The sequence below is a fragment of the Balaenoptera ricei genome, chromosome 5 (genome assembly GCF_028023285.1).
Source record: "Balaenoptera ricei isolate mBalRic1 chromosome 5, mBalRic1.hap2, whole genome shotgun sequence".
Taxonomy (NCBI): domain Eukaryota; kingdom Metazoa; phylum Chordata; class Mammalia; order Artiodactyla; family Balaenopteridae; genus Balaenoptera; species Balaenoptera ricei.
Genome location: NC_082643.1, coordinates 3,066,962 through 3,084,171, shown reverse-complemented (window position 1 = coordinate 3,084,171; position 17,210 = coordinate 3,066,962). Strand labels below are relative to the sequence as shown.

The following is a 17,210-nucleotide window of genomic DNA, read 5'->3' as shown; positions in this document are numbered from 1 at the left end:
CTCTGGGCGCGTAGGGTGATGCCTTATGGGCAGCTTCATCTGAGAAAAACCTCTCGGATTTAGTTAACAGTTCTGTTCGTGATGGTGAACAAAACCAAATTAGATCCATAAACCTAGGCATCTAAATATTCTAATTCATGGTCTTCTGTCTATAAATGTTCAAAGCCTCAGCGATTTATCTCCATTTTCAGAGTTGAACATCTCAATCTTTTCAGTATACATAAAAGATAATTCCTACACCCTAATAGAGTACTTGCTAAGATGCCAGAATATAAAAATAGGCATTTTAAAAATACTTAGACTAACTACTATATAAGCTGCTTAAATATATGCATTTTCATTTGAGACATTTAAATATATATATATATATATATGACACACACATATGAATTAGTGTGATGGCAGAAAACTTCCAACATGGTGATATAAAGGCAGCAAAGTGAGAACGCACATTCCTGGAACAGGAGGCTCGGACTTGGTATTAACCATAGAAAAGTGTTTCTCACAAACAGCAGGAGCTGCCTGTGGGATTTCAGCGTGACAAATGCAGAGCTGACTCATGGGATCAATTATAAAGAAGCGATACTTGTGGCATTAAAAAAAGAAAAGAATTCTGTGTTCTCATCACCTGTTAATTCACGTTAAGAAGTCAGATGAGTCCCACTGATGGTTTTATTAGCAAATCAATAACCCAAGCTCTCCTCCCTCCTTCAAGCCTACATGTGAATTCCGTACTACAGACGCCTGTTCCCGGTAACCTTTTCATGATCTCTCATTAAATTCAGCGGTACAAATATCTTTAAGAAACTATTCGAGTGCTAAGTTAAAGCCGAATTGCCAAGTTTTAATTTCTGATTATAAAAATCAGCCGTCCAGTGCTTCACAATGTTTGTGATCTTGCTTTAAATGGACTGCTGGTCTTGTTGAAAAAAAAAAACGGTTAAATCACGGCAAAACTGGAAGAACAAGCCAGCTGTAGCTCACCCTCCCTCCTCCAAGCAGACTCTCAGGCCCTCTAAAGAACATGCCTCCCCTGAAGAGACACAGCGATCACCCCCATTTTAAAGCCGTTCTCTATGACGCAAGGTGGAAGCCCAGCACAGCGGCGCTGGAGGTACTTACTGAATGCTTCTCCTGCTGGCCCACAACTCCATGCTTAGCTGGGATTGCTAGTGGCTTCATAATGAAGAAACATATGCTGGACTGAGTTTACACATCATGCACCGGTCTCTCGTGGGTGCCAAGCCACCCCAATGACAGCACCGAGTTAAAAGAAAAATGAAAAAGAAAGAAAGAAAAAAAAGAGGAGGAGGAGAGCCAGCTGCAGCTTCAAGTCTCACTGCCGGTGAGCTGAAAACCCTCACACTGGTGGACCAGACAAGGCATCCGCACGACCCTGCCGGTCTCCATTTTTATAACACTGAAACTCTAGCCACCTCCGGCTACGACGAGACTGAGGAAACCTTACCCAGCTCTCAGTCCTCCCGGAGAACAAGATCATTTCTGAGACTGGAGAACGAGAGGCAAAAGAAAAGGGGGAAGAAAAAAGAAAAAAAAAAAAAAAAAAGCTAAAATGGCTGACTGCACACAGAGACTCCCCTCCAAAAGGCTTCCTACAGAATGATCTTAGTCAGGGCGGTGGAGGAACCGGTCTTCAGCACTCAGCCAAGCATTGTTAATACTCTCGTCTCATTTGCAATCACACGTACGGACCCCTTCGACCACGGGAGAAAGGAGAAAGAGAAAGAAAGGAAGAACCAGGGCAGAGCGTGTGAACCGGGACCTCTTCCCTGGTTGCCAGTGATGCTGACGGAGCGGTGACCGGTGATCTCTGTCCCACCCCGCTAACCAGGTTCGCACAATTAATCTCAGCGGCACGACACTGATGGACATTTGATCTAATGATGCCTGTCCCTTACACTCAACACAAGCATGACTGCCAGCAAAAGAGTCACTCACAGAAACACGGCACATGCACACACACAGTCTTGAGAAGCATGAGTCTGAAGGCAATACACCGATATAATTACATTATTGTGCTTACTTTGGAGGACCATGGCTGCAGGCAGTTGGCATAGCAACGCACAAGGAAAGCCATTTCCTGGGTAGAGAGAAAAAAGCTTCCTTTTCTAAATAAAAAATTCCTCTTAGGAAACAGGCGGCATTGCTGCTTCCTGCAGAAAGCAAGACACTGGAGTCTCTTAACCTGCAAGGCTCACACTCAATGCAGTTCTAGTGATGTAAGTGGATTTCTCTCTCGCCCTCCCTCTCCCTATATACACTGAAATATTCAGCTCAAACGGTACACACATTCCTTAAGGCTCGCCCCCTCCTCTACTTAACCATTTCACTCATTAAGGTAGCAATGGACAATTCAGATAAAGTAACGAGCTCTTGCCTGTGTTTTATCAGCGGCTGTAGGTTAAGCAAGTCTCAGAGGGATGGAATCCATTGATTGCTGACTCCAAATAATATCTCTGAAGACAGGGTGGGAAAGCAGAGCAAGGACTCACTTGAACAGCTTTGAACTAAAATATGATTTTTCACCAAGGGGAAGAAACAAGGATGGCTGTGACCTCTTCCCTACCCTCGAATATCACCGTGCTATAGGAAACAAGTACCCACCAAAAATTCACAAAATGCAAGCTTTGTATAAATTTAGAAGATGTGATTTTTCACAAACACCCATACACACACGCGGGCACACACACATAGCACCTTGCAAATAATATCAAAATAAACCCGCTCAGGCTTTTTTTAAAAAACCAAATCAAACTTCTTTTACAGGTAGAAAGTTGAAATTTAATAAGGTTGTGTAATTCTACCACAGACACTGAATGAACTCCACCCGGGTTAGCAGGTTATTTGAAAAGACAGCACTACTGTTGACATTTTAGCTTGGAAGCCCTGGTCCGTTTCTCATGGTCGCATCTATCTATAAATGGTATCCACAATCGAAAATAGATATGGAAAATCTAGGCACTTGAGTAACTGACTTTGGAGCTGCCCGTGACTGCTGCCCCCTAAGCCGGCTCCCACACCACTTACTCTCTTTCGTCTCCCCTCACATCTGAAGGCAGCCCCAGACCCTCCACATCTCTGTTTGGGATCCTGCTCCCCCCAGCATGCCCCTTCCATAGACTTCCTATATCATCCACTCAACCTCGTGCCCACAACTAGAGGTTCTCCACTTTTAAATATGTTAGGTCTCTCCCATCTCAGAAACAAAACCAAAACCAGAAACCTTGCCGAGATCCTACCTTCTCCTGTGGCTACTGTCTGACCTCTTCCCCACTTCACACCCAAACCTCTGAGGAACCACCTACTTTGGCTCCATCACTCCCTCACCGCACCGCCCTCTCAAATGAAGGACCACCACGGTCCTGTTATAATGCCTGAGACATCGACAAGTCACCCTTAACACCCTTCTCCACATCCGATCCGTCACAGTATCCCACTAATGACGTCTCTACCTTCTCTACAATTCAGATTTCTCTCCATCTCCGCTGCTACCATCCCACTCCGATCACTATTTTTTGCCGCGAAAACTGCAAAAAGTCTCCTTATTGAACTGTCTGGATTCAGTTCTGACCTCGTCCACTCAACCCATTTAACAGACTGCCTCTGAGATCTTTAAAAAACTAAACTCTGGTCATTTCATCTGAATCCATTGAGCCCCCTTTTCAAACCCAGACACACGCATGGCTTCCCACTGATCTCAGCGCACAGACTAAAACTCTTGTGGTATCTGCAAGACCTGCATGTCTTCAAGACTCACCGCACACTCAGACCCTCAGGTCACCTCAGCTGTTCTTGCTTCCTTGAATGGGCAAGAGGACCTTTTCACATGTTATTTCCTCTGCCTTGAACTCTCCCTCACCTTCCCTTTCCTGACAGAGTCCTACTCCACCCCTCAAAACACACTGGTGAAATGCCCTCAAAACTACCATCGTGTGGTATATCACTTTTCCCGTCATGCCGTGAGTTCATGCTTAATCACGAGATTCTGTGCAGTTAGTGTTTGCTCTTCCCCTGCTGCACACCCCTCTCCTTCACGGCTGGCACCGTGCGTGCCTGCGCGCCACTGGACTTGCAGTGCGTAGCACGCTACGTGTTCTACACAATCAACACTGTTGGAATGAATGAGATCCCCAGTGACTGGGAATGGACATTAGCAAGACCATATTTGATCTTGTAAACCAGTCCCTGACAAAAAAAAATCCCAAACGTTTTTCTATAACGGACAAATGAATTACTTAAAAGTGAACAGTGCTGTTCTTTGACAAAGGGAAAAGGCAATATAATAGAGCAAAGAGAGTCTCTTCAACAAATGGTGCTGGAACAAATGGACATCCACACGCAAAAATCATCATCATCATCATCTAGAAACAGGCCTTACGCCATCCACAAAAATTAACTCAAAATGGATCACAGACCTAAATGTAAAACGCAAAACTATAGAACTCCTACAAGATAATAAGAGGAAACGTAGACGACCTTGAGTACGGTGATGCCTTTTTAGATACAACACCAAACATGATGCATGAAAGAAATAATCGATAAGCTGGATTCACTAAAATTAAAAACTTCTGCTCTGTGAAAGACAATATTAAGGGAACTAGAAGACAAGCCACAGACTGGGAAAAAATATTTGCAAAAGACATCTGATAAAGGACTCTTATCCAACATATACAAAGAGCTCTTAAAACTCAACAATAAGACAAAACTTGAGTTAAAAATGGGCCAAAGACCTTAATAGAAACCTCACTAAAGAAGATACACACATGGCAAATAAGGACATGAAAAGACGCTCCACACCATACGTCATCAGGGCAATGCAAATCAAAACAATAACGAGGTGCCACTGTTCACCTATTAGGACGGTCAAACCCCCAGACACTGACATCACCAAATGCTGGCGAGGATGTGGAGCAACAGGAACTCTCACTCATTGGTGATGGGAATGCAAAATGGTGCAGCCACGTTGGAAGGCCGTGTGGTGGTTTCTTACAAAGATAAACATACTTCTACCTGATGATCCAGCAATCCCACTCCCTGATACATACCCAAAGCAACTGAAAACTTATGTCCACGCAAAAACCTGCACATGAATATTTATAGCTATTTTATTCATAACTGCCCAAACTTGGAAACCACACCAAGAGGTCCTTGAGTAGGTGAATGTATAAATAAACTGTGGTATGTCAAGACAGTGAAATATTATCCAGCACTAAAAAAGCAACCAGCTATCAAGCCATGAAAAGACATAGAGAAACCTTAAGTGCATATGACTAAGTGAATGGAGCCAATCTCCAAAGGCTACCTACTGTATGATTCCAACTACACGACATTCTGGAAAAGACAAAACTATAGAGACAGTAAAAGATCAGCGGTTGTGGAGGGAGGGGAGGTGCACTGGGAATGAACAGGCAGAGCACAGAGAAAATACTCTGTATGATGTTATAATGATGGATACACGTCATTATACATTTGTCCAAACCCATCTGTACTACACCAAGAGTGAACCCTAAGGTAAACTATGGACTTTGCACGAATATGATGTGTCCATGTAGGATCATCCTTGGTTAAAAAAAAAATAAAAAAAAAAAGTACTATCCTGGTGAGTGAGGCTATGCATGGGGGCAGAGATATATGGGAAATCTCTGTACCTTTTTCTCAATTCTGCTGTAAACCTGAAACTGCTCTAAAACATAAAACCTTGAAAAAAAAAAAAAAAAAAAGGTAAAAGCTAGAAGCAACCCAAGCGTCCATCTATGAATGAATGCATAAACAAAATGTGGTATATACGTATCAGTACAATGGGATATTCGGTCTTAAAAAGGAACAAGATTCTCTAATGAGCTACAACAAGGACACGCCTTGAAGACACTGTGCTAAAGTGAAATGATTCAGTCACAGAAAGACAAACACTGTATGACTACACTTGTATGAAGTACCTAGAATAATCAACTTCACAGACAGAAAGGAGAATGGAGGCGGCCAGGGGCTGGGAGGAATGAGGAGTCATGTTTAATGGGTATGGAGCTTCTTCTGGGAAGATGAAAATGTTCTGGAAATGGATGGTGGTGATGGTTGCGTAATGAGGTGAATGTACTTAATGCCACTGAACTAGACACTTAAAAATGGTTAAAATGATAAATTTAAATGTTATGTGTATTTTACTACATAAGCAAATAAAGCCAATGGCAACTCAAGAACTAAATGATCAAGCTGCACAACTTTCACCCATCCAGCCCATGCCCCACAGGCCCACGTGACAGAAACCTGTCTCCAAGGTGAAGTCAAATCACCTCCACGCTGATGGCGGCCGACCTTTTAGGGGAAGATTTCGCGTTGCTTGTCTTCGCAGAAAAACCTGTCACTTCTCTGGAGGAGGAAACTAACCTCATCGGGGACCCTGAGAGATGAAGTCAGAGTCACACATCCTCAGGCACTGACGCTTTTCTGGGCTGAGACTGGTGAGATTTCTCTCCCAACCTGGCTCCACGCCTACAGCCTACACATTTCAAAACTCATGATTGCAGTACTGAAATTTTACTATCCCTACTACCTTGTACAATGAAATACAATTATACCAGGTTATAATATGCCAAACATAAAATACGAACTGAAGATTTAAGAGAATCCCATATTACAGATTTTACACAAATAAGAAAAAAATCACCCTTCGGCTGAATTTGGTTCTATTTACCCTATTCCTTAACCATCTAGATTTAGCAAATAGCATTAAATAGATCCAGCTAGAAAAAGGACCACATAACAGCTTTCTGCCTGTGTTAAGAACTTCTAATGACTTCTAAATTATCAGCAACAATGACCCAAAAGACAGAGATTACATAACACAGTTCAAGAAATTACTTAAGCCTTTCCATGCTAAATTTAAAACCATCGTATTCATTTATACTTTTTTCCACCTAAAGTATGCCCTTTTTAATTACTATGAAATTGAGAAAAATGGTCTGTTCTTCTCAGTAATTATTAACCACATTTAGGATTAATATGTGTTTATTTATGTATAATATCTATAGTGTTTATCCATAGATCTCCAAGTGCTTTACAAACATTTAATTAAGCTTGGTCAAAACCCAAGGAAGCAATAAAATAATGTATTCATCTTTCCCAGAAAAATAAAGTGTATGCGATTATAGAGTCAGTAGTTTGGAAGAACACAAAATAGAACTCCAGGTTTCTAATATAATTTACTTTATCCACTATACGTATGTTGATTTTTTTCCCTCTTCTCCCTTCCCCAGAGGAAAAACTATAGAGGTTGGAGAAAATCTGTTGGAGAGGCAGGAAGAATTTATTCTTCAATATCTGGAAACGTAAAATTTTACAAATTTGAACCCTAACGTTTTATTGTTCATCAAAGAAATGACATTTTAAAGCGCTATTTTCTACACGACCACACCAAACCCACTGAGCACCAAGCCAATGCAAAACTGTGCAAGGTACAGTCAGAAGTTTTACGTCTCTTTTCCTAAACCCAAAACATCCCATTAGTATTACGATTCCTTCCTAAAAAAAAAAAAAAAAAAGTTGATTATCTGACAAATTCTTCACACCGTAATTCATCCCTACATTTCACATAATCTGTTTCATCCTCGGGTGAACTTCAGACAGGTCCCCCCACACACCCTCCTCACAGAGGAAATCAGGGCTAGAATTTTTATTTTTTCTACTTCGACCAATAAAAAGGTACTTCAGGTTCTTTATTTAAAATAATTTAATTATGAAATAAAATGAGAGACACCAACACTATGCCTGATACATAATAACTGTTGAATACACACCTGAGTTTAATTTAAATGAAGGCTTTAGAAATACTAGGAACCATTACTTGAATTAGCACTTAAAAAGATGGAATTGTTGAGTCCAAAACAGATCACCCAGATATACTCTAAAGAAATATTCAAAGAAATCTTTAGGCTATGTCTTTAATAAAAAAAACTGTCTGACAACAAACTGCTTATGTTGCACCTGACTCATAACTGGAGAACTAATGTAACCGGTCTATAATGAATATGCTCACTATTTACATGGACCACGTTAGAAGAGAACGATTAAAAGATGGCATGAAATGGGGAGTTCCCTGGCGGCCCAGCGGTTAGGACTTGGCGCTTTCGCTGTCATGGCCCGGGTTCAATCCTTGGTCACGCACCCTCCTCCCCCAAAAAAAAGATGGCATGAAATGGAGACATGCAGAAAAACAAATAAAAATAAAGAAGGCTGTAAGCAAGTAAGAAATTCCAACATACAGAATGGGGCTTTTCAAAACGCACAGACTTTAACAGCTGATTTCACAAAGTTTACCTCATTCCCGAGAACTGTTTTAAGAAGACCAGACTTCACCTCAAAATGCTCAAGCTCAGAGGGGAAGTGCTTGTACACTGGTTGCAAATCATTTCACTGCTTTGTCTAAGGACAAGGCCTGAAAGTGGGCTCCTGACTTCAGTATTTCATAGAGCACCAATCCAAATATAAATAGCAATTACTTTCTTTATTACTAATTTGGCATGTAACCTATTCCCTTATGATTAACATGTTTGCACGAACACAGTAGTTAATTATCACTCTTATTTTTATTTAACAAAAAGAGAAATATTGACCACAAACTGGAATGTAAATTAGCTGAAGGCAGGGACCATACAACATTTTATTTATCTGATATTGTCAATGATAAAAATGTTTTATCTCTAGTACTTAACACACAGTAATTGCTCAAAGAATAAACGCATAATTCCACTTATACATTTTCAAAAGTCACCTGTGAAGTAGTACTACCCCAGCTTTAAGATGAGGAAACAGACATAGGATAGTTGTGCAACCATAAAAGATGTCCAATTTGCTTACTGACAAAATTAGGTGTTTTAAATAACTTGACAGGTGAAAAGAGTAGACGAAAACCAGCAAATCTAAATTTAACAGTGTACCATGTGTACCATCAAAGTGTCACTCTTACAAGTACCGGAGAGGGAAGATCAGGATGGAGGAACAGTTCGTAGCGGGGTGGGAGGTGGGAAGGGCTACCTGTAAAAGGGAGCTGGCCGAAAGCTCCAGGATGACTGAAAACCCTAATAAAAGCTCAGGCTACATTATCAGACACATGAGGCCCAGAGGGAGGGAGACAGGAAGCTCCGCTATAGCGTGCACGTGGTTTACAGCAACCCATTCTAGACATCACGACTTAGGACAGGTAATGAGTAACTGTAATGTTCAAACAGCAGAAAAGCAAGATGATAAGGTGTTCAGAAAAGTTATAAGAAGTTAGGAATGTTTAACCTAGAGAAGAGGCTGAACAGAGCAGGGTCTCATTAAATATGTGAAGCACAGTTACATGAACATGGAACATGAATATTCATTTGCGCTGCTTTAAGAGAGATCTAGAACCACAAACTAAGATATAGAGAGGCAGATTGCACTAAACATAAGGGAAGTTTCTTAATAATTAGGCCTTTCCTACAAGCAACAATAACTGCTATGATTTACAAAACCCTTTCTTTGTACCAGGCCGTAGGGTACAATTTTGACACACATTACGTATGGACTATCCCACAAATATTAGGGCTAAGTGTAACTAAAAATCTTAAAGCAAAGGATGAATGTCAGTGATTACATAGAAAAAAATAAATTGTATTAAGTGGTTTGACTGGCAGATTCCTAAAATCCTTTTATGTTCTTAAAGTTATCTTATCTATATGGCTGGTCCCAAACATTAGCTAGTAGCAAGATGGGGGTAGAGGGGTAATATTTCCATTCAGATGGTCTATCTTGGGATAAGATTTCCTGGTGGTAACTATCCTTTATTCTGAGATCTTTGTCTTCCTACTTTGGCAGCCAGAGAGGGAATATTAAAATGCCCTTACTTTTTAAAAATTATAGTGATAATTGGACAATAGTTTAGAGGTTTTCTTTTTAACATCCCTTACTCTGCAAATTAAATGCTGTCAAACTTAGAAAAAGGTAAGTAAAAGGTGTTTTTCTTAATGGTAGCAATAATTTGAATTATTAAAAGTCATACATAACTACATCATCAGTTTTATAGAAGGTTTTTAAACCCCCTGAAATTATTTGATATACATTTTCAATATTCTTAAATACTACCAGAACACTTCCAATATTTTCTGGTACAGAAGTCAGTAATTTTGTGGCAGTGTGTTTTTATCTCTAAAAATGATGACTACCTTTAGACAACTGTAAGTTGTTTTAGTTCGTTAAAAAGTCATACTTACAAAAGATCTATTAGCAAGATTTGGCTTGTTACTTATACTATTATGGACCTAACTTTTAAAATACACTAATTAATTACATAGTCATGCTCTGTTATGAAATGGTACTAATTGCCAGTGAAAACCCATTTCTGTATTGGAATGAAGCTAGAAAGGTTATTTAAATGGGGGGGGGGGGGAAATGCTGTGCTTTATTGATGAGAGATGCATGGTTCGAGAGGGGAAAACACCCAATTGCAACAAAAAAGACTGATGAATCAACCAAAGCCTACCAGAGTGGACATTCTGTGCTCTAGCCTGTTTCCTTTAAAGGTACTTAAATTGTAGGCATTTAAAGTGGTTGAATTATATGACATTTATTTCTTTTAGATCAAATTTAAAGTTTAAGTAACATAAAAGCAATATATGTTAAATTCATTTTAAAAAATAAAGAATGTTCTGTATCAGGGACAGAAAAGACCTATGTCTTTATTTGACTCTGTGACCATGAACATCGAACACATTACTTGACACCTTTGACTTTAGGATGCTTATATCCTAATGGTGGAGATGCCATCACCAAACATTCAACGCTGCAGAAAAGTTTGATTGACGAAATACATGAAAAAGCACCCTGCCGACCGGTATATGTCATAAGCATTCAATAAGGGTTGATTTTATTCCTTCCAAGATATTCTAAAAATTCAGCTGCACTCAAGGTTTGGGCAACCCATTAATTAATGTTGTACAGATGTGTTAATGCAGGTGGATCTATGATGCCTGTCCTAGAAATGCTAACTAATGCTAATTCTGGGAGTTTGACCGACACCAGCATGGAACCAGGGCACTGCTGAGGACCTACCGTAACAGCACATACACTGTGCAAAAGGTATACAAGGGCACACGAAATACTATCTGCTTCCAAAGACTCTCCTGACTCTTCAGGAATTTAATTTTAACAAACATATTTTCATTTTTTAAAATCTGAGGTTTTCAAATAAATATCAGTATGTATAAATCCTCATAATGGCTCAATGATCTTCACTCTGAATGAAAATAACAGTATTTATAAGCAGCGGCATTCATCAGCGGACTTCACGACCAGGAACAGAGTTGTGCCTGCCCGTCTGATGTAATTAAATATACTCCAGACAGGAAATGCTTCCAAGTAAATTTGCCTGGAAAATAATTAAATATAGAAGAGACTGTCTCAATATAGAAAATATTTTAGATGCCACAGAAATTTTTTAAATGTTCCCTTGAAAAAGAAGCCAGCCTCCCACCATGACCACATGAGTTTAAGATGACAATATTCAATCTTCCTTCTCATAAATAAATGAATAAACAAACAAAGCCCAAACTACACATCTAATTTCTCCCTCTCCTTAAAAGCTCTAAAAAGGCAAACAGAGTATTTTACCCTATTCATATTTTAGTTGCGCTTTGAAATTTTCAATTACTACCTACCATGCTGGTATTTTTAAAGGACAAGACTAGAATATTTAACTGTATGTATCAGACAACTGTAATTGTTAGAATTGCTCACAACCGGCCAGATGAATCACATTCATGGAAGATTATATCTCCTGATTGTGCCATAAAGTAGCAGTTCACTGTATTAACACATAACCATAAATCTATAACGAAACACTAACCAGAATAAGTCGCATCCACTCATTCATTCTACACTTAACCCCCAAGACAAAGTGGGACAGGACAGGAAACAAGAAATCAGGTATGCCCTTCAGAAATCATCCTGGTTAGTTCAACAGTGTGGTGGACATAAGCAAAATGTACTGTGCATCGTATGAAATGGTTACTAAAAGGCTGCCTTGGAGCAAATGTATAACAAAACCTATTTTTCTTGATGGCTTGTATTTTATAGGTAATGCTTTTTCAAGGAGGTGAAGCCAAAAAAAAAAAAAAAAATCTGTTGGGCCAATATTTTACAACATACCATTCAATTCAGTGGACTTTTTAAAAACAAAAACCAAAACTAGTAAGATATTAGTATTATACACTCAGCCATAAAAAAGAACGAAATAATGCCATTTGCAGCAACATGGATGCAACTAGAGATTATCATACTAAGTGAATTAAGTCAGAAAGAGAAAGACAAATACCATATGATATCTCTTATATGTGGAATCTAAAATATGCCACAAATGAACCTATCTACGAAACAGAAACAGAATCAGGGACACAGAGAACAGACTGGTGGTTGCCAAGGGGGAGGAGGGTGGGAGAGGGATGGATTAGGAGTTTGGAGTTAGCAGATGCAAATTAATATATATAGAATAGGTAACGCCAAAGTCCTACTGCATAGCACAGGGAACTATATTCAGTATCCTGTGATAAACCATGATGGAAAAGAATATGAAAGAGAATATATATACATACGTATAACTGAATCACTTTGCTGTACAGCAGTAATTAATACAACATTGTAATTCAACTATACGTCAATAAAAAATAAATTTAAAAAAATATCATACACACTACTAGAAAGCATGGTATTTACAATAAAGATAAAAATGCAGTAGGGAAGAAAGTGAGACAATCACCTAAAGGGGGAACTTCTCTAAGCGAGAAGGGATGCAGGAATCTAGTGACCACTGACCTCATAGAATATACAAGTGGACATTTTAGCTCTTACCAGGGCAAACTTACCATCTCAAAGTTGGGAGCAGGAAAACTTCCAGTCCCTTCCCCAAGGCAGCGCTACCCTTTCAGATATTCTGCTGCAGTAGCTGATTACTGAAGCACACCGAATCTCAGGGCACCATCATGAGAAGTAAACCACACGTGGTGATGACAAAGGAAACCAACCACTGGTGTCTTAACATAAGCAGGACAAGTGGAAAGAGTGAAGGCAGCATATTTATTTAGACCAAAAAGGAAAAAGGGAGCCAGTAAAGAAAAGAAAAAAAGATACTCAAACTAGAGGATAACAAAGATATAATTCGAGAAAAACAGTAAGAAGGTTAGAGAAGTTTTAAACACATTGCTAGGTACTGTTTATTTATTTCGCACTATCAAACTGAAACAATTTGTAATACATTAGATTATCCTGAATCTAAAGGATTAATCACCCACAGGAGGCTGTTGAAATTACTCCTCGTGAGGATCTTTTTTTGAGGGTATGGGAGTGGGTGAGGACACCAAAAAACTAGTCTTATCGCTATTAGCGTTAAGACCAAAAACTCAGTTTTAAAGGTTGTCTAACAGACTCTTTACAGTTATGATTAGGTCATACTTTCATACCACACAAATGTTTGCGTAAAAAATTTAAATATTTTATAATTCCACATAATGGCTCATAATTATCTGAATAGGGAAGAGGAGGCAGAGAACTTTCTGGAGGGAAAAGGGGCTCCAAAGATAAAATTCCTAAAGAGAAACACTCTCTAAATGAGAAATGCTAAATAAATTAAGTAAAAATATGTACCTTGAAAGATTACTACAGTAACTACAAAAAGGACTGCTGGTGACCATCCAAACCAATTAATTAATATATTTAAAACCATTATTTAATATAAAGCATTTTTAAATTCTTCTGATTCCATCCCAAGTTAGCTTGAGGGCTTTCCATTTTCTCCTTGTATCTATGAGGAGATTAAGCAGCAAAAAGGAAAAGGAAGTAAGGGGAAGAATCACACAGGAAACAAGGTCGGGGCAGCCTCATAGGCGTGCAAAGCTCAGCCGTCTACAGGGCCCTGCTCTCAGAAGGGTCCTGCACTTGGTTTTTTCATGGAAAGCTATTTCTGTGGGAAAGAACAAACAATGGACAAATTGTGGTTACCAAGACTAGGGTACTTGGCCGATACTTTTCTTGAAAATGGACAAACTGAGCTTGTCACTTCAAGGAAAACAGCTGATAGCACTTTCCCAAGGATAAAATTTTAGCTTTCAAGTAAAAATTAGACATTAGGAAAACATGTCCAATCCCATAAGCTTGACAGCTTCCCAATAATTAAGGCCTTTTTACATAAGACTGGTAGTGATACTAACAAATGTGATTTTTTTTTTTATTGTGTAACATGCCAAAATTTGGAAGACCTAAATTCAATGACCAATGCATGATGTTATAAAATCACACATGAATAAAAAGACCCATTCAGTGTGTAAGTAAGATGAATGGGTTTTAATAAAGGAAAATTTTTAAAAGCTAACTGACAGAGTGTTATGTTCCTCATTGCAATGGCAACTTTAAGGAACTATCGTTTGTCAAATTTTGGTGTAGTGTATCAGGAAGATTATTTGAAGGAGCTGTTAAAACTTTCCTCCCTTTTCCAACTACCTATCTGTGTGAGGCCATACTTTATATATTTCAGCCAGAAAAGCACATCACAAAAGACTGAATACAGAAGCAGATATGAGAATCCAGTTGTCTTCTACTAGGCCAAACATTCAACATTATTTGTAGAACTATAAAACACCACCACCCTTCTCATTTTTTGTTTTGAAAATATAGTTATCTCTCACTAAAAAAAACCCTTATGTTAACGTATAATGGGTTTATTATGTCTAATTAACCAATGAATACATATTTTTAAGTTTCTCAGTTTCAATTTTTAATATGCTAAGTAATGATGTAGGTAATTTATATAAACAAAGGCTGTTGGAGCCCTCAAAAAGTTTTTTTTCCTTAATAAGTGTATTTATTTATTTACTTTTGGCTGCATTGGGTCTTCGTTGCAGTGCGCGGGCTTTCTCTAGTTGCGGCGAGCGGGGGCTACTCTTCGTTGTGGTGTGCGGGCTTCTCATTGCGGTGGCTTCTCTTGTTGTGGAGCATGGCCTCTGGAGCGCACGCTCAGTAGTTCTGGCACACGGGCTTAGTTGCTCCGCGGCATGTGGGATCCTCTCGGACCAGGGATCAAATCGGTGTCCCCAGCACTGGCAGGCGGATTTCTTAACCACTGCACCACCAGGGAAGTCCCTCTCAAAAAGTTTTAGGAGTGTAAAGAAGTCCTGAGATGGACAAGTTTGACAGCTGCTGCTCTGAGATGAACCAGAAAATAATCAGCCTCTTGGCTCTTTTTAAAAACCCAGTTGTCGGCTGTCCTTAGATTCCTTTAAGATAAAACCCTGTAAGATCCTACCTCGGCTGAACCTTCTAACAACACATCCACTTGCAGGAAGGCTAGCTGCTCACACCCTCCCCATCTAACTAAAGTTAGTACCAAAAGTTAGGCAAACTTTCGTGCCGAGGAGGAATAAAAAGACTGCAGTGCTTGTTAAGAATGCCCATTACTATCAGGGGCATCAAGACTATTGCCGGGGCCCAAATATTCTCTTTATCACACTTGGTTGGGATGTGCATATTTCATAAAGTAACAAATGGCAAAATGATCTTTTTCTTGAAAACGTTCCTGAGTATTCCGAAATTCCTGGTGATTCAAACAGGTTTTTGAAGGTTCGGTTTAAAATTTTGTATAAAGAAGTGGACAAAAAGTAGACGTACAAGAATAATTAGTGAGAGGGAAACGCTACAACTTACTTTGAGAGTTTAACCTCACTTTCTAACACTCCTAAATGCCTTCCGGATTGTAGCAAAACCACAGGTGACCAATTATCACTGCTATCCTCACAGACATCTGAGTAAAAGTCAAGACAGCCTGAATACTTTTTTTCATCTTCAAACCTTTCCCTTCGGAATTCCTCTGCCATTTATTCCAATTAGCGGCTCACTTCTCAGACCCGGCCCACTCTGTGGTCACATCGTTTCTCCTCTAGGCAGTTCTAAACTCTGCATCACATCCAACCACCACCAATATTCCACTTGAAAGCGAGAAAGGAAGACATAGGAAAAAATAAAAGGCTACTGACCCCATACTAAGTTCATAAGAAATTGCTCTAATACAATTGTTCAGTAAGCCTTTTATTTTTTTTCAATAGATTCTATAATTTTTTTTTTTTCCTAAATATCTTAAAGTTATTTTTCAGCCTATGTGTAATTTAAACTATCACAAAGGCTGTGAGGTACACCTCTGAACTGGGTATGTTCAAGTCAGTCATTACTACTGATATTCTTAACACTTCTGAACTGTATACTTAAAAATGGTTAAGATGGTACATTTAGTGTTACTTTTTTTAAAAAATAAATTTATTTATTTATTACTATTATTTTTTTTGGCTGCACTGGGTCTTCGTTGCTCCGCGACGGCTTTCTCTAGTTGCGGCGAGCGGGGGCTACTCTTCGTTGCGGTGCGCGGGCTTCTTATTGCGGTGGCTTCTCTTGTGGAGCACGGGCTCTAGGCGCGCGGGCTTCAGTAGTTGTGGCACGTGGGCTCAGTAGTTGTGACTCGTGGGCTCTAGAGCACAGGCTCAGTAGTTGTGGCGCACGGGCTTAGTTGCTCCACGGCATGTGGGATCTTCCCGGACCAGGGCTCGAACCCGTGTCCCCTGCATTGGCAGGCGGATTCTTAACCACTGCGCCACCAGGGAAGTCTCAGTGTTACATGTTTTTTATAAAAGGAAAGAAAAAGCGTTGAATTATGCACTTTAAATAGGTGAACTGTATGGCATGTGAGTTGTAACTCAATAAAACTGTTATTTTTTTAATCTGTAGTTTGTTCTTAATTAGTTCCTGTAAAAGAAGGGGAAATAAACTTTCCTACTGAGATATGGATAATGACTAATTTTTTGAGAGGATGAGGAAAATTTATACACAAAAATATGTACAAAATCTAGTAGACATTTAAAAATTATTTTAATATGAATCATTAAAATTTTCCTTTCACGAGTGATGCCAACCTAACACCCATATGTCGAATCACATGCTAGAGTTTCTTCCAGAGGTTGGTCAACAATATCTTCCAGCTAACAGAAAGGTATTTCAAAGTTAATAATGTTTTAACACAGGATTCAAAATCAAAAGAGAACATTTCTAGTCACCCAATGTTTCAAATAGTGAAAACAGACAACTTAGAATGGATCACTTAATTGTAAAAAGGTCAGTTCAGCACTGGTAGGAAATAG

The 17,210-nt window shown here is 39.2% G+C and overlaps 1 protein-coding gene across 15 annotated transcripts in view; it reads right to left on the bottom strand.

The window, feature by feature from the left end:
• RAPGEF2 (Rap guanine nucleotide exchange factor 2) overlaps window positions 1–17,210 on the bottom strand; it is a 248,786-nt gene that overhangs the window by 93,142 nt on the left and 138,434 nt on the right. The window contains exon 1 of one of the 15 annotated variants that reach the window (XM_059922358.1): window positions 1,123–1,821. The exons of 13 other annotated variants lie outside the window; for them this stretch is intronic. In XM_059922358.1, coding sequence (XP_059778341.1) covers window positions 1,123–1,182 — 60 coding nt within the window. In that variant the 5' untranslated portion in view covers window positions 1,183–1,821. Of the gene's footprint in view, window positions 1–1,122; window positions 1,822–17,210 lie in introns of those variants that run through there. One more of the 15 variants, XM_059922359.1, reaches the window with a different exon arrangement.